This window comes from Amphiura filiformis, chromosome 14 (genome assembly GCF_039555335.1).
Source record: "Amphiura filiformis chromosome 14, Afil_fr2py, whole genome shotgun sequence".
Taxonomy (NCBI): domain Eukaryota; kingdom Metazoa; phylum Echinodermata; class Ophiuroidea; order Amphilepidida; family Amphiuridae; genus Amphiura; species Amphiura filiformis.
Genome location: NC_092641.1, coordinates 38,967,590 through 38,993,338, shown reverse-complemented (window position 1 = coordinate 38,993,338; position 25,749 = coordinate 38,967,590). Strand labels below are relative to the sequence as shown.

The 25,749-nt window shown below is 36.7% G+C and overlaps 1 protein-coding gene across 2 annotated transcripts; it reads left to right on the top strand.

The window, feature by feature from the left end:
* Positions 1-2,238: 2,238 nt before the first annotated feature.
* Positions 2,239-25,749, top strand: LOC140170061 (uncharacterized). Of its 2 annotated transcripts, none has more exons than XM_072193382.1 (4): positions 2,239-2,472; positions 3,191-3,247; positions 5,015-5,224; positions 21,168-25,749. In XM_072193382.1, exons 1-4 carry the CDS (start codon positions 2,469-2,471, stop codon positions 21,425-21,427), a joined length of 531 nt encoding a protein of 176 aa, XP_072049483.1. In that variant the 5' UTR covers positions 2,239-2,468; the 3' UTR covers positions 21,428-25,749. The 2 variants fall into 2 exon arrangements, with proteins under 2 accessions (XP_072049483.1, XP_072049482.1); XM_072193381.1 differs by having other exon boundaries at positions 2,240-2,472; positions 3,188-3,247.

Genomic DNA, 25,749 nt, shown 5'->3' with positions numbered 1-25,749 from the left:
GTACAGTACTATCATAATAGCCACGGATCCAAATTACGCACCTATGAACCTCCAAATAAATCCTCTATTTCATTTATCCCTGTAAAATCAGATAAACACCCTGATTTGGGACAAATCTAAATTAAGTATAAAATGAAAATTTCCATTTGTCCCACCGGGAATGTTTCAAACATTTGCCTCCCTCAATGACATGTGACCCAGATACCACACCACTGGAAACAACACTAAGTATGTTTGTTATACGATAATGGTGGGGGGGGGTCAAAAAAGTTTTGTCTGTCAAAAGAGGGGGGTCAAAAAAGTTTAGCAGTCCATCGAGGGGGGGGGCAAAAAAGTTTTCGAGTGAAAAATTTGAGGTAGACCAGCCCCCCCTACCAAAGTATTAATGAACACTCCCTAAACAGTGAGATCCGTGCCGGTTTATGACTAGAAAGTAGAATGGATTATTTATTTCTGTTCATCTTGATATCAACATTTAAATGGCAAGTTCATGAGTTTGACCTCAATTAAAATACAAAACAGAACCTGTGTCAAATCTACATTGTATGTCGCACAGTTATGTGTAGTGCATGACTGAGTGCATGATGCTAGCATGGCTAGTCTAGGGCTAGGCCCGGGGCTAGTCCTTTACTAGCCCTTGGCAGTTGGCAGTATCTGGAAAGCACTCCTCCGACACAGCGCTAGTCTAAATCTAAAAAACACTCTGCCAGTCCGAAACTGAAAACCACTGCGCTAGTCCGAATTTGCAAAACATGGCGCTATTCCGAATCTGAATTTAGGAAACACTGCGCTAGTCGGATATTCGGACTAGCGCCGTGTTTTTCAGATTCGGACCAGCGCTGTGATTTTCAGATTCGGACTACCGCTTTGGTTTTCTGCAGTTTCGGACTGACGAAGTGTTTTCCAGACTCGGACTAGCGCAGTGTATTTCGGATTCGGACTAGGGGTGTGTCGGACTGTTAAAGTGTTTTCAGATATTCGGACTAGCGGTGTGTCGGACTGTTGCAGTGGTGTTCAAATTTGCCAAATGCATCCATGGGTTTTATATCTTATTTTGTAGCCTATCTGAAAATTTTACTTTGCATAATTCTTGCGTATATAATTAGAAAATAAGGCCTACCTGACAACATTGCATAACAAGAAAGTTGTTGCCAACGACTTAGTTTCGCTCCATTTTGACAGGCCATATTTTGGTAACCGAATATCCGATTAAAATAAAATTTTCAGTCTTGTATTAGGAGAAAATGGACTCACATATTTTAATCAGACAAAAATCTATATCCAATAGCGGGCGGCCTTAAAGCTAGCATTATAAGTATCTCCTTAACTAATAACAAAAGGTGTCCACTGGTATCTTGGAGGCATTGTCTTTTTTAAAGACATTTCTTGTTTTAATTATTTATTTTTTCGTTTATTTATTTATTTATGTTTAATTATTTATTTATTTATTTATTTATTTATTTATTTATTTATTTATTTATTTATTTATTTATTTATTTATTATTCTTTTTTATTTTATTTTATTTATTTATTTATTTATTTATTTATTTATTTATTTATTTATTTATTTATTTATTTATTTATTTATTTATTTATTTATTTATTTATTTATTTATTTATTGTGTCTATTGGCTCTGATGGTGTAAACCAACTGGTATTTGCAGGTTTTTAAATATATTTTTAATTTAACGCATCACTGGATAAAAACATGATAATTAAGGTCAAAACTAGAAGAGTGCGCTACGTGGACACCAACAAGTAAAATATTGATTGTTTTCTCCAATTTATTAATTACCTATGTATATTGACGTTGCCATGGATCTTAGATGTTTGTTGGTCACTATAGTTACATCATGCATTACAAATAGCCGAATACCCTGTGTCATTGTTCATTGACCTCTATTCTACACTCGTATCTCAATAGTTGATTTCAACTTGTGGGAGATGAGTTTGCGTACCAACATATTCAAAGGTATATGAATATTGTGTTGAAAGAACTGCGTTTTAGCAGTTGAGATATGGTATAAATTTGAGTGGTAGAAAAATGGTTGTTTGGTGTTTTCTTACCAAACCAGCGAATAAGTAGCCCAATTGGGCGGCTTTTAAAGTTTTTCTCGTGATTGTTGGCTGTTTACTATCCCATAGATATGCCCTACCAATTATTAAAGAAACAAAATTGGGCGACTTGATGCCATAATAGTTCCCATGAATTTTGTTCCTCAAAAAGGAATTGTTAAGAGAAAAATCGGGCGATTTTTCGATTGTTTGACCGCGGTTTGGGCTGAACATTTTTGTCACGCTAATGGCAAAATTTATTATTGGTATCAGAAAGCGAATTGTTACAAACTGAAAGAGTCGATGAGCCATTGTGGACTTGAAAAACGGACCGCTTGACAACAAATTGGAAATAATATCGCTTGTAGAATTTTTGATACAATAATTATTACAAAGGCATCGTTCTGGAGAAAATGGGTATGTATATTATTATTTGTTTGCTTTCTTGCTTGCATTTTTAATTTGTTTGTATGTTCGTTTGCTTATGACTTTATTTGAGGTATAAAACAGTTGCTGGAATGAAAGGAATACCTTGATGATTAGAAATGCCAAAAAAATGATAATATTTCTTTCGGTTGTCATCTATTAACCTGACCTTCAATGATGATATAATGCTTCAAAATAATCAGAGGAAATTATATTATTATTAAAATGATACGGCACGAAATAAAACTTGACACTTTTTATCATACATTTTAAAGAAATTTTTATCTAAATAAAATCACAAAATGTTTAACAGAAAACGTTTGAATATATTATAAAGGGCATAGGGTATAATACATTCAAAAATATTTGTGAAACATTCTAACGTAATGTTATTTAACATGTTTAAGTGTTGATAAAATATTTTGGAAAAATATTTGCCAAAACATATTTACAATATTACATTTTGACAACATTTTTAAAAACGTTTAAATTACCTTTATATAATATATAACCCGGCTTTTAAATGTTATTAAAACCTTTTGACCAAAACCAAATTGCGAATAACGTGTTAATAATGTTTGTGTAGATTTATCTCAGTATTTAATCAAATTGTTGAACAACTTCGATTCTTTACCATTTTATTTTTTTATTTTCTTCGTCATTTTATTTTCACTGACGATTTGAAAACATTATCTATTATTTTCAGCAGAAAATATGAAGTCACTTTTGGCAGCTGTTCTTGTCTTGATTTGCATAATGCAAATAGGTAAGTTGTTTTTGCTCATGGGGTGGGGACTAATGCCTCTCTTACAATGCCCCTGATTGGTTAATTACATGATATAATCATCTGAGTAACCAATCACTCTGATAACCCCCTGGGCACGACTGCCTTTCTTACGTAGCCTCTGATTGGTTTTAATTACTAAGTTGCCAGCATTCTACCGTAAAAAACGACGAGTTTACAAGTATTTCACCGTATAATTAGTATATAAACGGTATATTACCGTAAAAGTACGGTAAAATGCCCACAATCCTGTATAAAACACACGCGTGTTTTACGGTAAAATACCTGGCAACTTGGTTGCCAACATTTAACCGTTAAAATCACAGTTGTTGCCGTAACTATAGGCAAATAGCATTTAAACACAATCTGTCAAGACAATTTATCCGGGCAATTTATTCAAAAATGGATGATGCAACAATGTACACTCACAAAAAATAAACAAATATAATCTAACGGTACTAACATGCCTATTCTCAGTGAAATAGTTATTTAATGTTACGGTAAATAACAAAATGTGTGTGAGACGAACTGTCGCAGTGGATTCACGGTTGTTTGATGGCATGTAAAACATAGTCATTTGAAAAGTTGAACAATGATGGCGCTATTTATTTTAAATCTTGTTTGCATCTTTACAAGTGGTTGTCTCGGTCCCAGTCGGTTTGTGTTCCTCCGTCATTAGTGACGAAGGAGCAATCGGCTGGGACCGAGACTATACAAAGGGTAGACATTTGTATAATGGTATTAGAACATCAGCCAAAATACTACCAAATGACAAGAGAATTTTCAAAAAACTTTTTATTATACAATGTAAGGTGTAACTCATATTATTTGGCTAATTTGCATTTGAAATATATTTAAATAGCGCCCTCAATTTTGCACACAAATGAACCATTTATAGAATAAAAAGTACCACAAAAAGCAAATAAAGATGAATAAATTTGATATAGAAACGAAAATCCATATTAAAAATTGCTACAAAATATAATGTGTATATTATACAGTTTATTAGTACGATAGCTGTTGGTATTTTTTAGGTCTAAAATTGAACATTATATTATGTTTTGTTAGAAAAATTAATAAATGAGCTCATCAAACAACCATGGATTGCAATGAATGCATTTGTTAAGGGGGTACTACACCCCCTGCCCAATTTTGTGCCTATTTTTGCATTATTCTCAAAAATTATAGCACATTGGTGAAAAGTAAGCTGTGTATGGATTATAGGGGCAAGGACTACAACTACTACACTGGAAATTTTACTTCAACACAGACAACGGTTGTGGAGTTACAGTCAAAAATGAGGGAAAACCAATATTTGATCATTAAATCAATAACTACATGCTGGGAGTTGCTGAATTTTCTGTGCAGTAGTTGTAGTCATTGTCCCTATAATATACATATCTTACTTGTCACCAATGCGCTATAGTTTTGGAGAAAAATGCAAAAATAGGCACAAAATTTGCCAGGGGTGTAGTACCCCCTTAAATGCATTTGAGAAGTCCGCTATATTTATGATGCGTCATATGCACAACCTCTATAGTGTGTGCTCGTGTGTGATGGGTGGGGGTATGTATGAAAGAGAGATCGATGTTTGTGATTGAGAGCTTTTTATCAATGAGAGCGACGGGTGCTAATTATGCTTATGAAATCAGCATAAATATTATAATCGTATCTTAAGCATCCATATGTCGCCATGTCGGGTTTTTATCTTATTAAACATGGTTCAACTTTCTTTCCTTTTTATCCCAGATGGCTTAAAATGTGCCACTTGCGAAAATTTTGTATGCAAAACCAACGGCACCGTTCAGAATTGTATGATGGGAGATGGAACCAATAATGCTGACTGCATTTCTGCACCTGATAGTTACTTGAATGGACCCACCTGCAATGCTCAGACAGGTCGAACCGCGCGATGTATTTATGGAGATTTCACCATAACAGCCCAGACGGGAGACGGAGGTATATAATCATAACTGAAATCAGTGTCTTAGCCAACCCCTATTTAGCACGTTAAGTCTATGGAAAGCTATTTTGTGGTGTGTACCCTTAAAATAATAATAATAATAATAAAAGAGATTTATATAGCGCATCATACAGAAGTCTCGATGCGCTTTACAGAGCACACATACATAAAAGTAAAAACTAAATAAATGTACAAAAATCCTTAAATAATACACCTTAAAATACAAACTACAATAACAAGATTAATTAGGCTACACCAAGCATCCCTCACAAGGAAAGGAGAAAATAAGAACGAGCAAAGGGTCCCAACCAAGTGAAAGACGCATGGTAGCACAGCATATACATACAGAGTAAGCAATAAAACAATGACCATATTATATTTACAGGCCATTATACACATTATAGCAAAAACCAAGTTCAACATGATCAATATAAAAAATGGTGGTATTTCTGGTGAGCCTTTAAAAATGACATTATTTCCGGTTAACTGTATGACCCAAAAGAAACCTTTGACCTCGGTTGACCTTTGACCTCATAAGCTGGAGGTGACCGCTGTTGACCGTTGACCTCGGTTGACCTTTGACCCGGAACCGGAAGTAGCGACGTCTCTAAATGCTTATTTACTACTCGTATGTGCATATTAGTCTCAATAGATTTACGTATTCAAACTAATGATAAAGACAACGTCACTGATATAGTGGTACAAGTCCTGGAATAACTGAAATCATTGAAATCATTTGCCTAAGTCACACTCACAGATTTAGGCAGAAAATCGTGTGTTATGAGCCGGGAGCTCTCTTTATACGATAATAATGACTAAGTCATTTTGTAACAACGTGGCAATTGTTATACAGATTGAGTTAGAGCAAAAAACTCAAAACCTCAAACAATGATTTCCAATTTATATATTAAGTCCGCATAGATAGGACTCAAAAGTAAATTTCAGAAAATGCAGTTTAATTTGCTCGTCAAATGAAACACAAAATTATCCCAGCGGCTCAAATGGTCTTCCGTCGTGCAGTCACTTGATGGTTTCGCGGCCATCTACATCGCCCCATATAAATTTGTTAGCGCTATTTCACAAAGTCATATATACAGGGTGTCCCAGGAAAAATTACCGAGCGAATAAATTTGTCCGTAAGTCGAGAAATAGACATGTGAATCCAAAAATTTAAACATCAGCGTGTAGCCCATCTAATTATGCATCTTATAGCCCAATTTGCTTGGAATCGGTTGACTGATTGCGAAGAAATGAGCGATTACATAACGCATGGGTCAATTCACTTCATTCCAAGTTTGAAAGAACGATCATTCAAAACAATGCGCACTCGTGGTTAACTGTCAATTTTACTGGAATCGATTTACTGATTGCGATTTGCGAAGAAATGAGTGGTTACATAACGCATGCGTCAATTCACTTCCTTATAAGTTGAAAAAGATCATTCAACTATAGTGGTTAACTGTCAATGGGCTTCATGTTTTGTTTTGTGATATCCTTTTCATTCTTTTTAAACAATCTGTTTCTTGCAAAACATTTAATTAGGTTTTGTTCAAATTTGAAAACCTGCACGCTGTTGAAAATGAAAGCTTGCTCGGTACTTGAAAATATCCTTTTTCGTTAATGTTGATATAAATGTTGCGTAAAGAATTATTGCATAAGAGAATTCCAGCTGGCTTAAAATATTTCTGACACACATTTAATTTTTTTGGAATATTTCGTAGAAATTGTAATGCAAACTTTAAATATTTAAAAACTTCAACATTAATGTTACATGGTATCAAAAATCACACGTAAACTGAAAGCAATTGATCATTGCCATTCTTGGCTCAAACGTTCTTTGCAAAGTTAAAATATAACATATTTGCCCAACCTAAAAGAATTAAAGTTGGAAAGCTTCCAATTGCAGAAATCAAAGTTTTCTCAGACAAACTGTTATTCATCTTTAGTGAAAGCATGAATAACATAACGCCGTCGAATTATAAAATAGATAATGTGGACTAAATTTAATGAGATATATACGCAAACTTTAGGAAGCGGTGAGTGAGTATGAACAAACCGCCTCTGATCAAACTTGGAATGAACTGCATTGATATGCGCATTATGTAATCGTTAATCTTTTCGCAACCAGTCAACTGAATAAAATAAAATTTTAGTATGTGATGCACAATTTTTTGAGTTTGATGTCTACTTCTCGACTTACGTCCAATTTTATTTACTCGGTATTTTTTTCTGGGACACCCTGTAGTTCATTGAATTTACAACCGTATGACAAATCAGGCGAAAATAGCAACTTTTGCACAATTTAAAGAGAATTGGCCATTGCTCATTCTAGTGACGCTAGTATATGGACAATATAAGTGTGCTTTTTCATTTAATGACATAAAATTTACAAAATATTGTAAGGAACACTTAAGGTTTTGACTTTTAAAACCTACATTTTGGTTTTAAAAAATTGCTTGGAGGTAGTTTCAACAGATTTTCCACATTCGCCTTGCTATAACATTGAATTGCGTTATCTGTTGACAAAAAAAAAAAAAAGGAGGAAGTGTTAGCTTTCGTTTGATATTTAAAAATTCTGATTGGATGAAGGGAAGACTTAGGTTTCGACAAATAACAATCAAAGAGGCGCATTTTTCAGCCAGAAGCTCCACAGTTGTTACATTGCTATGCACTCAACCGTGTAGTGTAATCAAAGACTGTGCGGAGACAATTCACTGCTTGCTTGAGAGCTCTTGGACGAAAATGTGTGCTTAGGTGTATCGAGGTGGAAACTGTGCACATGATGGTTTATAAGAGAAGGGTATTTGAATAAAAAAAATCTTTCAATATGTCAGCGCGTTTATCGCTAAATACGCATTCTAGGTTAGTTGAGCATAGAAGACGGGCGCACATTTTTTTTTATAAAAGTCCGAATAAGACCCCAAAGTTAATATCAGAGAAAAAGATCAGATTACCATAAAAACGAAAAGTAATGGGTTAAAAATTTAGAATTCAAATAAAATACTCTGCCTAAACCAGCCAGTTCAATTGCCTCACAACTGAGTATCACGAATCGTTATAATACAATTATGATGTACAGTTCATACGATATTCTTTTATCCATATGATGCCTCAGTTATTACAATTATTGAAATTATTAAAATTATTAAAATATTTCAATGAAAATCCTCTCACTCTATTTAAAAAAAGGTTATCATGTCTCCTTAGCCTGTGCAATTAATTTGCATTAAATACCTTTTAATTCTAAAACATTTAAGAAACAATTTCATTTTGGTGTAAACTGCTGTGACCCTAGCCAATACCACATTGGATAATTTAACTAAACAAATAATTTATTTATATACTTTATGGTGTCAAATATATCGTCAAAACGTTTTGTTTGTTTAACCGGTCGGACTGGGTGGACACACGCTTGGGTCCTAATGTGACCAGGCTCGAGCAAAATGCTTAAGCCACACCTTAAAAGCTTATATAAGCATGCTGGCCAATATTGAAGAGAAAAGAAAGAAATAGGATTGAGAAAAAAAGAACAACTAGAGTCAACAGACGCTGAATACAAGCCGCAATTTGACCCCTATAACTTGACACCTGGGTTACGGATGGGGTCAACTGCTCTTGCACTGTGCTTAGGATGTCATAAGAAATATTCCTGGTGAATTTCAGCTTAATCGAAACTTATACATGGATTTTGATTTTTTGAAAATTTTTGATTGACCTTTTGACCCCTTTATTGACCTTTGACCTCAATGTAAAAAAAACCTTATGTACACCGACAAAATGCATTGTTTCAATTTTAATTTAAAAATTCTAACATGTTCAGTTCTTGAGATAAAAATTCTTGAAGTTATTCAGCTAAAACAGGAAGTGACCCTTAATGACCTTTGACCCCAAAATAAAAATACCATGCATACATCAGGGAACACTAATTCATGTATGTTGGTTATATTATTCTGGTCTGTTTACATTTTGAGATAAAATTTTTTGAACATTTTGGTTTTTGACCGGAAGTAACCCCTTAATGACCTTTGACCCCAAACCTGTAGGCATCCTAAAGACCCTGGCTAGTAGCACTGCATGTGGGCTAATGGCGACTCTCTGCTATATATTTTGTAAAGACAGTGATTTTTTGAATATTTTTAGCTTTCAGACCGGAAATGACCCCCTTAATGACCTTTGACCTCAATTCTTTTTAGGAAGTTTTAAGCACTGCCACATGTTGATTCATATGCATGAGTCACATGATCATTGCATGAAATTTGTGGAAGGAGTAGCATTTTTTTGTGAAATCACATTTTTGACCATCTTAGCTAGGTCAAAGGTCACAGCGAGGTCAAAGTCAAATGGAAGGTTTGGCCTAGCCCAGTGGTCATTTGGGTCAACTTTGGTTGAAATCTGTCAATCACTTGCGGAGCTACATGCAGTTGATTGCGGTTGCCAGAAGAAAGAAGAAAGAAGAAAGAACTAGATCTGGTTACAGATCTGGACCTAGCCGGAGCCGGAAATGCCAGTCTTCAAGTTTATGGACATCTCATACCATTAATGGTGCATCACTCTAGCATGTAGGGGCTTTATCCGTCTTCCATAGGCTGAGATATAGCTACTTTCCGTAATTTTTAACATTTTTTGCAAATTTGACGTTTTGACCTCCTTAATGACCTTTGACCCCAATACAAAAAAAACCTAATATACACCACAAAAATGCATTGTTACAGTTTAAATAAAAAAAATCTGCTATGCTTAGTTTTGGAGAAAAATTCTTGAAGTTATTTAGCTTTAAACCGGAAATGACGTCTAAATGACCTTTGACCAAAAAAATAAAAATACCATGCTCACATCGGGTAACACTAATGCATATATGAAGTTTATGCAACTCTGGTCTGGTTACGTTTTGAGATAAAAAAAATGAACATATTTGATGATTTTTGGTTTTTGACCGGAAGCGACCCTTAATGACCTTTGACCCCAAAACTGTAGACACCCCAAAGACCCTGGTTGGTAGCAATGCATGTGTGCTAATGACAACACTCTGCTATGTAATTTGTAAAAACAGTGATTTTTGAATATTTTTAGCTTTCAGACCGGAAATGACCCCTTAATGACCTTTGACCCAAATTCTGTGAATAATTTATAGGCACTGGATATAGCTGATGCATATGTGCAAGTGACGTCATTGTAGGATGTAACATGTAGGAGAAGAAGCACTTTGAAGATATTTGGTTTTATACCGGAAATGACCCCTTAATGACCTTTGACCCAAATTCTGTGAATAATTTATAGGCACTGGATATAGCCGATGCATATGTGCAAGTGACGTCATTGTAGGATGTAACATGTAGGAGAAGAAGCATTTTGAAATTTGTTGCCAGAAGAAAGAAGAAACTAGATCTGGTTACAGATCTGGACCTAGCCGGGGCCGGAAATGACAGTCTTAAAGTTTATGGACATCTCACACCATTAATGGTGCATCGCTGTAGCATGTAGGGCTTTATCCGTCTTCCATAGGCTGAGATACAGCTACTTTTCCGTAATTTTAAACATTTTTTTTGCAAATTTGACGTTTTGACCTCCTTAATGACCTTTGACCCCAATATAAAAAAAGCCTCATATACACCACGAAAATGCATTGTTACAGTTTAAATTAAAAAAATCTACTATGCTTAGTTATGGAGATAAAAATTCTTGAAGTTATTTAGCTTAAAACCGGAAATGACGTATAAATGACCTTTGACCAAAAAAATAAAAATACCGTGCATACATCGGGTAACACTAATGCATATATGAAGTTTATATTACTCTGGTCTGGTTATGTTTTGAGATAAAAAAAAATGAACATATTTGATGATTTTTGGTTTTTGACCGGAAGCGACCCCTTAATGACCTTTGACCCCGAAACTGTACACACCCCAAAGACCCTGGTTGGTAGCAATGCATGTGTGCTAATGACAACACTCTGCTATGTAATTTGTAAAAACAGTGATTTTTAAATATTTTAGCTTTTAGACCGGAAATGACCCCTTAATGACCTTTGACCCAAATTCTGTGAATAATTTATAGGCACTGGATATAGCCGATGCATATGTGTAAGTGACATCAACGTACTATGTAATTTGTGGCAGAAGAAGCATTTTGAAGATATTTGGTTTTATACCGGAAATGACCCCTTAATGACCTTTTGACCCCAAATTTGTGAATATCCTATAGACACTGGATATAGCCGATGCATATGTGCAAGTGACGTCATTGTAGGATGTAACATGTAGGAGAAGAAGCATTTTGAAATTTGTTGCCAGAAGAAAGAAGAAAGAAGAAAGATCCGATAGCATCACAAGACCTAGCCGGTGTCCCGGCTAGGTAAGAAGAAAGATCCGATAGCATCACAAGACCTAGCCGGTGTCCCGGCTAGGTAACTAGATCTGGTTACAGATCTGGACCTAGCCGGGGCCGGAAATGCCAGTCTTAAAGTTTATGGACATCTCACACCATTAGTGGTGCATCACTGTAGCATGTAGCTTTATCCGTCTTTCATATGCTGAGATACAGCTACTTTTCCGTAATTTTAAACATTTTTTTGCAAATTTGACGTTTTGACCACCTTAATGACCTTTGACCCCAATATAAAAAAACCCTCATATACACCACGAAAATGCATTGTTACAGTTTAAATAAAAAAATCTACTATGCTTAGTTATGGAGATAAAAATTCTTGAAGTTATTTAGCTTAAAACCGGAAATGACGTTTAAATGACCTTTGACCAAAAAAATAAAAATACTGTGCATACATCGGGTAACACTAATGCATATATGAAGTTTATGTCACTCTGGTCAGGTTACGTTTTGAGATAAAAAAAAATGAACATATTTGATGATTTTTGGTTTTTGACCGGAAGCGACCCCTTAATGACCTTTGACCCCAAAACTATAGACACCCCAAAGACCCTGGTTGGTAGCAATGCATGTGTGCTAATGACAACACTCTGCTATGTAATTTGTAAAAACAGTGATTTTTAAATATTTTTAGCTTTCAGACCGGAAATGACCCCTTAATGACCTTTGACCCAAATTCTGTGAATAATTTATAGGCACTGGATATAGCCGATGCATATGTGTAAGTGACATCATCGTACTATGTAATTTGTGGCAGAAGAAGCATTTTGAAGATATTTGGTTTTATACCGGAAATGACCCCTTAATGACCTTTGACCCCAAATTTGTGAACATCTTATAGACACTGGATATAGCCGATGCATATGTGCAAGTGACGTCATTGTAGGATGTAACATGTAGGAGAAGAAGCATTTTGAAATTTGTTGCCAGAAGAAAGAAGACCAAGAAAGATCCGATAGCATCACAAGACCTAGCCGGTGTCCCGGCTAGGTAAGAAACTAGAGTCAACAGACGCTGAATACAAGCCGCAATTTGACCCCTATAACTTGACCCCTGGGTTACGGATGGGGTCAACTGCTCTTGCACTGTGCTTAGGATGTCATAAGAAATATTCCTGGTGAATTTCAGCTTAATCGGAACTTATACATCGATTTTGATTTTTGAAAATTTTTGATTGACCTTTTGACCCCTTTAATGACCTTTGACCTCAATGTAAAAAAAACCTTATGTACACCGACAAAATGCATTGTTCCAATTTCAATTTAAAAATTCTAACATGTTCAGTTCTTGAGATAAAAATTCTTGAAGTTATTCAGCTAAAAACAGGAAGTGACCCCTTAATGACCTTTGACCCCCAAAATAAAAATACCATGCATACATCAGGGAACACTAATTCATGTATGTTGGTTATATTATTCTGGTCTGTTTACATTTTGAGATAAAATTTTTTGAACATTTTTGGTTTTTGACCGGAAGTAACCCCTTAATGACCTTTGACCCCAAACCTGTAGGCATCCTAAAGACCCTGGCTAGTAGCAATGCATGTGTGCTAATGGCGACTCTCTGCTATATATTTTGTAAAGACAGTGATTTTTTGAATATTTTAGCTTTCAGACCGGAAATGACCCCTTAATGACCTTTGACCTCAATTCTTTTTAGGAAGTTTTAAGCACTGCCACATGTTGATTCATATGCATGAGTCACATGATCATTGCATGAAATTTGTGGAAGGAGTAGCATTTTTTGTGAAATCACATTTTTGACCATTATAGCTAGGTCAAAGGTCACAGCGAGGTCAAAGTCAAATGGAAGGTTTGGCCTAGCCCAGTGGTCATTTGGGTCAACTTTGGTTGAAATCTGTCAATCTTTGCGAAGCTAGATGCAGTTGATTGGTTGCCAGAAGAAGAAAGAAGAACTAGATCTGGTTACAGATCTGGACCTAGCCAGGGCCGGAAATGCCAGTCTTAACTTAAAGTTTGACCTTTGACCGGCTATTATGGACATCTCACACCATTAATGGTGCATCACTGTAGCATGTAGGGGCTTTATCCGTCTTCCATAGGCTGAGATACAGCTACTTTTCCCTAACTTTAAACATTCAGTTGCAAATTTGACGTTTTGACCTCCTTAATGACCTTTGACCCCAATATAAAAAAAAACCTCGTATACACCGAGAAAATGCATTGTTACAGTTTAAATTTAAAAATCTACTATGCTTAGTTATGGAGATAAAATTCTTGAAGTTATTTAGCTTAAAACCGGAAATGACGTCTAAATGACCTTTGACCAAAAAATAAAAATACCGTGCATACATCGGGTATCACTAATACATATATGAAATTTATATCACTCTGGTCTGGTTACGTTTTGAGATATAAAAAAATTAACATATTTGATGATTTTTGGTTTTTGCCCGGTAGAGACCCCTTAATGACCTTTGACCCCAAAACTGTAGACACCCCAAAGACCCTGGTTGGTAGCAATGCATGTGTGCTTATGACAACACTCTGCTATGTAATTTGTAAAGACAGTGATTTTTGAATATTTTTAGCTTTCAGACCGGAAATGACCCCTTAATGACCTTTGACCCAAATTCTGTGAATAATTTATAGGCACTGGATATAGCCGATGCATATGTGCAAGTGACGTCATTATATGATGTAACATGTAGGAGAAGAAGCATTTTGAAGATATTTGGTTTTATACCGGAAATGACCCCTTAATGACCTTTGACCCCAAATTTGTGAATATCGTATAGACACTGGATATAGCCGATGCATATGTGCAAGTGACGTCATTGTAGGATGTAACATGTAAGAGAAGAAGCATTTTGAAATTTGTTGCCAGAAGAAAGAAGCAGAAGAAGAACTAGATCTGGTTACAGATCTGGACCTAGCCGGAGCCGGAAATCCCAGTCTTAAAGTTTATGGACATCTCACACCATTAATGGTGCATCACTGTAGCATGTAGGGGCTTTATCCGTCTTCCATAGGCTGAGATACAGCTACTTTTCCGTAATTTTAAACATTTTTTGCAAATTTGACGTTTTGACCTCCTTAATGACCTTTGACCCCAATACAAAAAAAACCTCATACACACCACGAAAATGCATTGTTACAGTTTAAATAAAAAAAATCTGCTATGCTTAGTTATGGAGATAAAAATTCTTCAAGTTATTTAGCTTAAAACCGGAAATTACGTCTAAATGACCTTTGACCAAAAACTAAAAATACCGTGCATGCATCGGGTAACACTAATGCATATATGAAGTTTATGTCACTCTGGTCCGGTTACGTTTTGAGATATAAAAAAATGAACATATTTGATGATTTTTGGTTTTTGACCGGAAGCGACCCCTTAATGACCTTTGACCCCGAAACTGTAGACACCCCAAAGACCCTGGCTAGTAGCAATGCATGTGTGCTAATGACAACACTCTGCTATGTAATTTGTAAAAACAGTGATTTTTTAAATATTTTTAGCTTTCAGACCGGAAATGACCCCCTTAATGACCTTTGACCCAACTTCTGTGAATAATTTATAGGCAGTGGATATAGCCAATGCATATGTGCAAGTGACGTCATTGTAGGATGTAACATGTAGGAGAAGAAGCATTTTGAAGATATTTGGTTTTATACCGGAAATGACCCCTTAATGACCTTTGACCCCAAATTTGTGAATATCCTATAGACACTGGATATAGCCGATGCATATGTGCAAGTGATGTCATTGTAGGATGTAACATGTAGGAGAAGAAGCATTTTGAAATTTGTTGCCAGAAGAAAGAAGCAGAACTAGACTTAGCTGTGGTCTAAGACCACGAACACAGCCGTGTTGTGACCCCTTACTGACCTTTGACCCCAAATTTTATGAAAACGCCCATAGACATTGGCTAATGTCAATGCATGGGTGCACGTGGCGCCACTTTGCTGTTATTTGTGGCAAAAGGGGCATTTGGAAGGTTTTTCGTCTCAGACCGGAAGTGACCCCTTAATGACCTTTGACCCCAAATAAAAAAATACCACATATGAATTGGGTAACCACAATTCCAGTGTGAACATACCGTTACTGTCCTACGTTTTTCTTAGCTAATAAAATTTTTTGAATGTATTTCGTTTTATACCGGAAGTGACCCCTTAATGACCTTTGAACCCAAATCTGTCAGGACCCCATAGACACTGGGTAATATCAATGCATGTGTGCAAGTGGCATCACTGTCCTACGTAATTTGTGGGAGAAGAAGCATTTTAAAGGTATTTCGTTTTATACCGGAAGTGGCCCCTTAATGACCTTTGACACTAAATAAAAAAATACCACATATGCACAGGGTAACTACAGTTTATGTGTGAACATACTGGTACTCTCCTATGTTTTTCTTAGCAAATAAAATTTTTGAAGGTTTTTCGTTTTATACCGGAAGTGACCCCTTAATGACCTTTGACCCCAAATCTGTGAGGACCCCATAGACACTGGATAATAGCAATGCATGTTTGCAAGTGGTGTCACTGTCCTACGTAATCTGTGAGAGAAGAAGCATTTTTAGTTGAAATCACGTTTTTGACCCCTATGAGCCCTGCGTGACCTTTGACCCCACGAGTTTCATATGACATGTAGGGGCATGGTCAATGATGGTTGTGACCAAGTTAGGTCAAAATCGGTGTAAGCATCTAAGTGCTAGAGCAAATGTAGTGGTCGGCAGAAGAAGAAAGAACTAGACTAAGCTGTGGTCTAACCCACGAACACAGCCGTGTTGTTACCCCTAATGACCTTTGACCACAAAATATATGAAAACGGCCAAAGACATTGGCTAATGTCAATGCATGGGTGCATGTGGCACCACTTTGCTATGTTACTTGTGGCAGAAGGGGGCATTTTGAAGGTTTTTCGTCTCAGACCGGAAGTGACCCCTTAATGACATTTGACCCCAAATAAAAAAATACCACATATGAATTGGGTACCCATAATTCATGTGTGAACATACCGTTACTGTCCTATGTTTTTCTTAGCAAATAAAAAAATTGAAGGTTTTTCGTTTTATACCGGAAGTGACCCCTTAATGACCTTTGACCCCAAATCTGTGAGGACCCCATAGACACTGGGTAATAACAATGCATGTATGCAAGTGGTGTTACTGTCCTACGTAATTTGTGGGAGAAGAAGCATTTAAAAGGTATTTCGTTTTGTACCGGAAGTGGCCCCTTAATGACCTTTTGACACTTAATAAAAAAAATACAACATATACACAGGGTAACTACAATGTATGTGTGAACATACCGTTACTGTCCTATGTTTTTCTTAGCAAATAAGACATTTTGAAGGTTTTTCGTTTTATACCGGAAGTGACCCCTTAATGACCTTTGACCCCAAATCTGTGAGGACCCCATAGACACTGGGTAATAACAATGCATGTGTGCAAGTGCTGTCACTGTCCTACGTAATTTGTCGGAGAAGAAGCATTTTAAAGGTATTTCGTTTTATACCGGAAGTGGCCCCTTAATGACCTTTGACCCTAAATAAAAAAATACCACATATACACAGGGTAACTACAATTTATGTGTGAACATACCGTTACTGTCCTATGTTTTTCTTAGCAAATAAAAATTTTTGAAGATTTTTCGTTTTATACCGGAAGTGACCCTTTAATGACCTTTGACCCCAAATCTGTGAGGACCCCATAGACACGGGATAATAACAATTCATGTGTGCAAGTGGTGTCACCGTCCTATGTAATCTGTGAGAGAAGAAGCATTTTGAGTTGAAATCACGTTTTTGACCCCTATGACCCCTGCGTGACCTTTGACCCCACGAGTTTCATATGACATGTAGGGGCATGGTCAATGATGGTTATGACCAAGTTAGGTCAAAATCGGTGTAAGCATGTAAGTGCTAGAGCAAATGAAGTGGTCGGCAGAAAGAAGAAGAAAGAAGAAAGAAAGAAGAAAGAACCTGGAAGAAAAAAGACACAGCCGTGACTAACGTCACGGCTGTGTAAAGAACCTGTAAGAAAAAAGACACAGCCGTGACTAACGTCACGGCTGTGTAAAGAAAGATCCGATAGCATGACAAGACCTAGCCGGTGTCCCGGCTAGGTAAAGAAGAAAGATCCGATAGCATCACAAGACCTAGCCGGTGTCCCGGCTAGGTAACTAGCCGGTGTCCCGGCTAGGTAAGAAAGAAGAATTGAGAAGAGACAGAACAAGCCGACATCCGTCGTCGGCTTGTAACAACTGCTCTTGCACTGTGCTTAGGATGTCATAAGAAATATTCCTGGTGAATTTCAGCTTAATCGGAACTTATACATGGATTTTGATTTTTTGAAAATTTTGATTGACCTTTTGACCCCTTTAATGACCTTTGACCTCAATGTAAAAAAAAACCTTATGTACACCGACAAAATGCATTGTTCCAATTTTAATTAAAAATTCTAACATGTTCAGTTCTTGAGATAAAAATTCTTGAAGTTATTCAGCTAAAAACAGGAAGTGACCCTTAATGACCTTTGACCCCAAAATAAAAATACCATGCATACATCAGGTAACACTGATTCATGTATGTTGGTTATATTATTCTGGTCTGTTTACATTTTGAGATAAAAATTTTTTGAACATATTTGGTTTTTGACCGGAAGTAACCCCTTAATGACCTTTGACCCCAAACCTGTAGGCATCCTAAAGACACTGGCTAATAGCAATGCATGTGTGCTAATGGCGACTCTCTGCTATATATTTTGTAAAGACAGTGATTTTTTGAATATTTTTAGCTTTCAGACCGGAAATGACCCCCTTAATGACCTTTGACCTCAATTCTTTTAGGAAGTTTTAAGCACTGCCACATGTTGATTCATATGCATGAGTCACATGATCATTGCATGAAATTTGTGGAAGGAGTAGCATTTTTTTTGAAATCACATTTTTGACCATTATAGCTAGGTCAAAGGTCACAGCGAGGTCAAAGTCAAATGGAAGGTTTGGCCTAGCCCAGTGGTCATTTGGGTCAACTTTGGTTGAAATCTGTCAATCTTTTGCGAAGCTAGATGCAGTTGATTGGTTGCCAGAAGAAAGAAAGAAGAAGAAGAAAGAACTAGATCTGGTTACAGATCTGGACCTAGCCGGAGCCGGAAATGCCAGTCTTCAAGTTTATGGACATCTCATACCATTAATGGTGCATCACTGTAGCATGTAGGGGCTTTATCCGTCTTCCATAGGCTGAGATATAGCTACTTTCCGTAATTTTAAACATTTTTTTTGCAAATTTGACGTTTTGACCTCCTTAATGACCTTTGACCCCAATACAAAAAAACCTAATATACACCACGAAAATGCATTGTTAAAGTTTAAATAAAAAAAATCTGCTATGCTTAGTTTTGGAGATAAAAATGCTTGAAGTTATTTAGCTTTAAACCGGAAATGACGTCTAAATGACCTTTGACCAAAAAAATAAAAATACCATGCTCACATCGGGTAACACTAATGCATATATGAAGTTTATGCAAATCTGGTCTGGTTACGTTTTGAGATAAAAAAAAAAATGAACATATTTGATGATTTTTGGTTTTTGACCGGAAGCGACCCTTAATGACCTTTGACCCCAAAACTGTAGACACCCCAAAGACCCTGGTTAGTAGCAATGCATGTGTGCTAATGACAACACTCTGCTATGTAATTTGTAAAAACAGTGAATTTTTGAATATTTTTAGCTTTCAGACCGAAAATGACCCCCTTAATGACCTTTGACCCAAATTCTGTGAATAATTTATAGGCACTGGATATAGCTGATGCATATGTGCAAGTGACGTCATTGTAGGATGTAACATGTAGGAGAAGAAGCACTTTGAAGATATTTGGTTTTATACCGGAAATGACCCCTTAATGACCTTTGACCCCAAATTTGTGAATATCCTATAGACACTGGATATAGCCGATGCATATGTGCAAGTGACGTCATTGTAGGATGTAACATGTAGGAGAAGAAGCATTTTGAAATTTGTTGCCAGAAGAAAGAAGAAAGAAGAAAGAACTAGATCTGGTTACAGATCTGGACCTAGCCGGGGCCGGAAATGCCAGTCTTAACTTAAAGCTTGACATTTGACCGGCTATTATGGACATCTCACACCATTAATGGTGCATCACTGTAGCATGTAGGGGCTTTATCCGTCTTCCATAGGCTGAGATACAGCTACTTTTCCGTAATTTTAAACATTTTTTGCAAATTTGACGTTTTGACCTCCTTAATGACCTTTGACCCCAATATAAAAAAACCTCATATACACCGAGAAAATGCATTGTTACAGTTTAAATTTAAAAATCTACTATGCTTAGTTATGGAGATAAAATTCTTGAAGTTATTTAGCTTAAAACCGGAAATGACGTCTAAATGACCTTTGACCAAAAAAATAAAAATACCGTGCATACATCGGGTATCACTAATACATATATGAAATTAATGTCACTCTGGTCTGGTTATGTTTTGAGATATAAAAAAATGAACATATTTGATGATTTTTGGTTTTTGACCGGAAGCGACCCCTTAATGACCTTTGACCCCAAAACTGTAGACACCCCAAAGACCCTGGTTGGTAGCAATGCATGTGTGCTAATGACAACACTCTGCTGTGTAATTTGTAAAGACAGTGATTTTTGAATATTTTAGCTTTCAGACCGGAAATGACCCCCTTAATGACCTTTGACCCAAATTCTGTGAATAATTTATAGGCACTGGATATAGCCGATGCATATGTGCAAGTGACGTCATTATATGATGTAACATGTAGGAGAAGAAGCATTTTGAAGATATTTGGTTTTATACCGGAAATGACCCCTTAATGACCTTTAAACCCAAATATATGAATATCCTATAGACACTGGATATAGCCGATGCATATGTGCAAGTGACGTCATTGTAGGATGTAACATGTAAGAGAAGAAGCATTTTGAAATTTGTTGCCAGAAGAAAGAAGCAGAAGAAGAAGAAAGATCCGATAGCATCACAAGACCTAGCCGGTGTCCCGGCTAGGTAAGAAAGATCCGATAGCATCACAAGACCTAGCCGGTGTCCCGGCTAGGTAAGAAAGAATTGAGAAGAGACAGAACAAGCCGACATCCGTCGTCGGCTTGTAAGAAGAATTAAGAAGAGACAGAACAAGCCGACATCCGTCGTCGGCTTGTAAGGAAAAGAAAGGCGAGAAATAAGAAATTGGGCATTCTTATTCCATGCCCTGATACAAAGGCTTTATATACGACCTTCTGATGGGTACAGAAGGTGCACTTTGTACCGCTTGTGAGCGGATATATAGTCTAGAATACGAAGACGATCTCGATCCCCATTTGTCAACAATAACCTTCCTTCAAAATGGTCCGACGTTCTTGTTTGTGTTGTTGGTTTTTTGTTGTTTTGTTTGTTTGTTTGTTTGTTTTGTTTTGTTGTAGTTGTTTTGTGGATTTTTTGTGGGTGTGGGGTGGGTGTGTGTTTCCATTCTTTCTTTTATTCCGGGTTATGTATACACGTTCCATATGCTATTAAAAAGTACTTTTACTCTTACACATTTCTATCTGACAGGTTCTGTGGAATTAAAAATGCAGAATCGAGGTTGCATCGACTTCGAAACAGACTCCGATCTAGACAAGAATGGTTGCCTCAAGGACGACGATTTGGAAGATTTAAAGGCGGATATGCTGGAGATCTATGATGAACCCAACATCAAAGGCTACGCATGTATTTGTGATGACGAGGACAATTGTAACAGCGCTATTTCTGTTCAATCTTTGGGCCTTTTCACGAGCACTCTCGTAGCTCTTGCTGCTCTCGTATTCGTATAACTTAAACACGATGAGTTGTTTTATGTCCAACATCATCGGGGCCGCTGCGGCAAACGCAGCAACAATTTTACCGTAGCGCTTTCCAGCTGCAACATTATATTTGCCACAGCGACTCATCGTCGAAAAAAAGAACAAAGCCTTCAACAACGCTGATCAGTTCAGTGCAACATTGGGTTACTCCAGTTGAAATCCATACACCTCGAGACAAGACCTTAATCTTCCACACAGGGCGTGTGCATTAGGGATTTCAAATGGGGTTTATTAAATTATACCCATGTTTGGGAAATTACGGTCATGTCTTCCAACATGTCCAAAGGTGGTAGATGGATTCAAACTAAAATAGCCTATTGTGCACCGGAGACCCGAAAAACGCAGCGGACAAGAACAGAACCTCGGAAAAGAACAGAATTTCCCACGAATTTCATAGCGCAGAGAACAGGAATCGAATACCCTGACCCTATTTGTCATTCTGGGAAATTCTCCCCAGAGTTGTATACGTGTCATGACTTGTAACTCGAGGTAAAATGAGTCAACTTACTCGAGTGATATTCAATGATTTGACCCAATTGTATTTGTAGAGTGACTCGAGTGATTTGACTTGACTCGAGTAACTCCACAAATGATTGACTCGACTCGACATAACCCTGTGTGTAGGTCTGCCTTTCAATAACCACAAGTAAATCTCACATCTGCAAAATCAACGTATTGACCATAGACCCTAGCTGGACGATCCAGTTTACAGAGATCTCACGGGCTAGAAAATAATACTCCGACGACAGCATTAGAGAATGAATTTGGAGAAAACCTTCTGATAATTACAAACACTCGCTGAGCAGCAAGACCTTCCCTCTAAGCTTTTAATCCGAAGCTGATTATCTATTTGTTTTCATGAATTGGAAGACATTCATTGATGCATTGCTGAGCTCAATCATGTGAAATTGCTGGCGCGTGGGCCACCCAGGCTGGTGGCTCAGCATAGTATTTTATTAACGGAAGGTTTTCACCAAATTCATTTCCTAATGATTTCCGTTCTTGTCTGCAATAACTGCGGTAATCGCTGCAATAATCTGGTCATAATAGGTTTGTCTTCTGCTTCTTCTGCAGCATAGTTTTGCCGTAGCGGAATACGCTGCGCAAAAATTATGGTTGCGTTCGTCCCCAACGGCAAATTCAACTTACGCGTCAAACAAAAACTTTGTAGCTTTTTTTTAACCATTGCCACACACCGCGAATTAAAATCAGGTTAATTCGATCATTCAGAACAGAGTGTATTGTGGGTAAAAATCTCGGACGGGATACAATAACACCGTTCTCCCATAGACTTACTGTCGGAGCTTGTGGGAATGAACTTTGATCGGAAATTCATGTAATTCTATTTTTACAACACTGACACTTCGGTAATTTCAAACGATCTTTGTTGTATGAAAGTGATGTGGGGCTAATCAACCCCAACAATTCATCGTCATATCGATCATGTCGATATTCTATACCACAATTCACTCTGTTCTGATTTAGCCGAGAACTAGCTTGTTTGAACCGACCCACTATCATCATGATCATAAGTATGCCAGCACGCACAGGCATGACAGGTGGCTGGTTGTGGCTGCAGGACAACCTTAAATGGGATCTCCAGATGGATATTAGGCTAAAAGAATGGATTCCAGGTTGTTCATGCATGCTTATGATATTACAAACCTTAAAGGCCCATTCAGTGATTTGCTCATCCGGACGATCGTAAAAATCATCAAAATTCAGATTTTGGTACCTTTGTAATTGGCATAGATGTGCTAACATAGCCTGCTAGTGGTTCGGTCGAAAGCCGTGTATTTTAGACAAAATAAAGCATTTGCATGATTCTGGACTTTTGATACTGACAGTACAAAAAGTCCGACTCGAGATCGAAAGAAGCTCACTCTCCACGTACCAACACGCGTTGCGTATTGTTTCTACTACTTATTACATCAGTAGCTACTATTTTAAACAAAATACACAATTTTGACTGTTTTTCATATTTGAATTGACCGTTAGTTTGCCTCGGTGACCTTTAATTGCTTATTTTGTTTTCTACTACAAAAATTAAGCGTCTGTTTTAAATCAATTTAGACTCTACTTCCCCGTGTTAGAAACACTGGACTAGGAAGTTTTTCCAGTCGATTGGTGGCGCACTGTACGAAAATCTCGATTTTCTCGAGTCGATCCGAGTTGAAGTAGAAAACCTTTCTAAAACTTCTGTTTTTGACTAATTTGTCGATGTATTCAGGGAAAAGTGGTTTAATGAAATTCTGTAGACTTATTCTTTATTTCTAAGCAACTCTGACAAATTTCCATTTTTTTTTATGTTCCTGTGAAATCACTGAAAGGGCCTTTAAAACGTTTCACCTCCACCCGAGAGCTCAGGCAGTGTCTTGTATGAACTGAGGTGGATAATGTATAAGGCTAATCATCGAGCAGACGGATGTAGTGTTGTTAAATGGCTTTCAGGTATCACAGCTATGATATTTTGTATTATTTTATTGTAACACAATGTTCATTTTTTTGGTATTACGCTATACTAATATTAAGAGCGGCAGTTATACGGTATGTTATTGAAGCTATCTAAAACGATCCTGCAGAATAATCTTAGTGCGGACCTATCATCTTCATACATTATACAAGCTTCTTGATGCCTTATCTGGTACGAGGGAAAAATATAAATCTGGCAAGTTCTCTTATTATATCCCTCTACCCGTCCGAGGAGTGTCATGCGTAATAGTAGCAACTTTTAAGTTTCACGACATGTGTATTTACTTTCGCCGCTCAGAGTTGTTCTGCAACCCATAGTATGTGTAATATAATACATGTAAATCGTTTTAAATAATTATTAGATTTAAATATCTGATTTTAATATTGTTTTCCTCTGTGTGTTCAATCTATAGTGCAATATTTTAACTTTTAAATATATTAATCAATAATAATTTTATCTTGTGTATTTTTCAACCTAATCGTATTTGTCTGGTAGAATTGCAAGTGTTCATTATGGAGTGCGGAACAAATAGAGTTAGGTGTGTTACATGGATCCATTCTGGGGCCTTCAATATTCGTAATGTTCCATAGGTAGCATAACACCGTGACAGTTGTGTTTATTATGATATTCAACTTTATAGCGGTTTTTTTTGGCAACCCAAAAGATCATGTTTTCAAGAAAAGGAGACCAATTCGTCTTCAAGGGAAGTATAAGAGTTGGTTTGTATTGACCGCTTATGCGGAAAGTATGGGAGAAAGGATAGATTACTTTTTAAATGAAATAATATATCTGTAATTTACGTAGCATTGCGTTAGATTTACTTCCCTGTTTAGTTTTGACAATGTGGTTATCTTTTATTATTTTAAAATAACTCCATAAAACAATAAGTTTTAAATCAGCTGAACGGATCATAGGTGACATTGGGCTGTTCCATTTGAAATCCATACTCCCCTGTGGAAGATTTTGGAAATATCTGCCACAGGGGAGTATGAATTTCAAATGAAATTAGCACAATAGCCAGCTCCATTTGAGTTTCATACACCCTCTGAAAAAGATTCAACCTGAATCTTCTACAGAGGGAGGGTGAGTTTCAAATGGGGCTGCCTAATGTGCTCATTCCATTTGAAATTCATACTACCCTATGGTAGATATATATATCTTCAATTTGAAGGTGTACCTGTTAATATCAGAGACACAGTTCAGGGGCACAGTTCTTTAACCCCAATACATTTGTACATTCATTGAATGACCTTTGAAAATTTGGGTACTAAATCTCATACTCTGCGAGTTGAGGTTAAATTTTGCACACTGTGATTGTTGAATTGAGGATATTGAACTATGCGATAGGAATGAGGCCATTGTGGTCCATAGTGTATGATCCACCCTGAAACCATATTGTATCCTGTTGAGGCCTAAAAAAGATATGTATTGCCTTTTTCCCACCGACCCTAAATTCTCAACAACAACAAAAAGATCGTTTTTGGTGTGTTTTCCGGGTTTTTTTTATTATTATATTATTATTATTTCATATTTGAATTTTCCTAATTATATTTGGTATAAAATTTGCAAAATGTTTTACTTGCTTGTAATTTTAATTCTAATATATTTTTAAAAAGAGCCTGACAAGCCTATAAATCACTGTTTACCATCGTAACTATTTTGTGATAAAATGTTTAATACTGTATGTGGCAAAATTGTCAAACAACCAAACGACTGACCACGAGCTTCAAGGGCAACACAAACTTTTTTTTTTCGTCCCATTTATTCTAGCGTTCTTATGTTTGTTTGTTTTGGTGGGGTTTTTTTTGGGGGGTTGTGT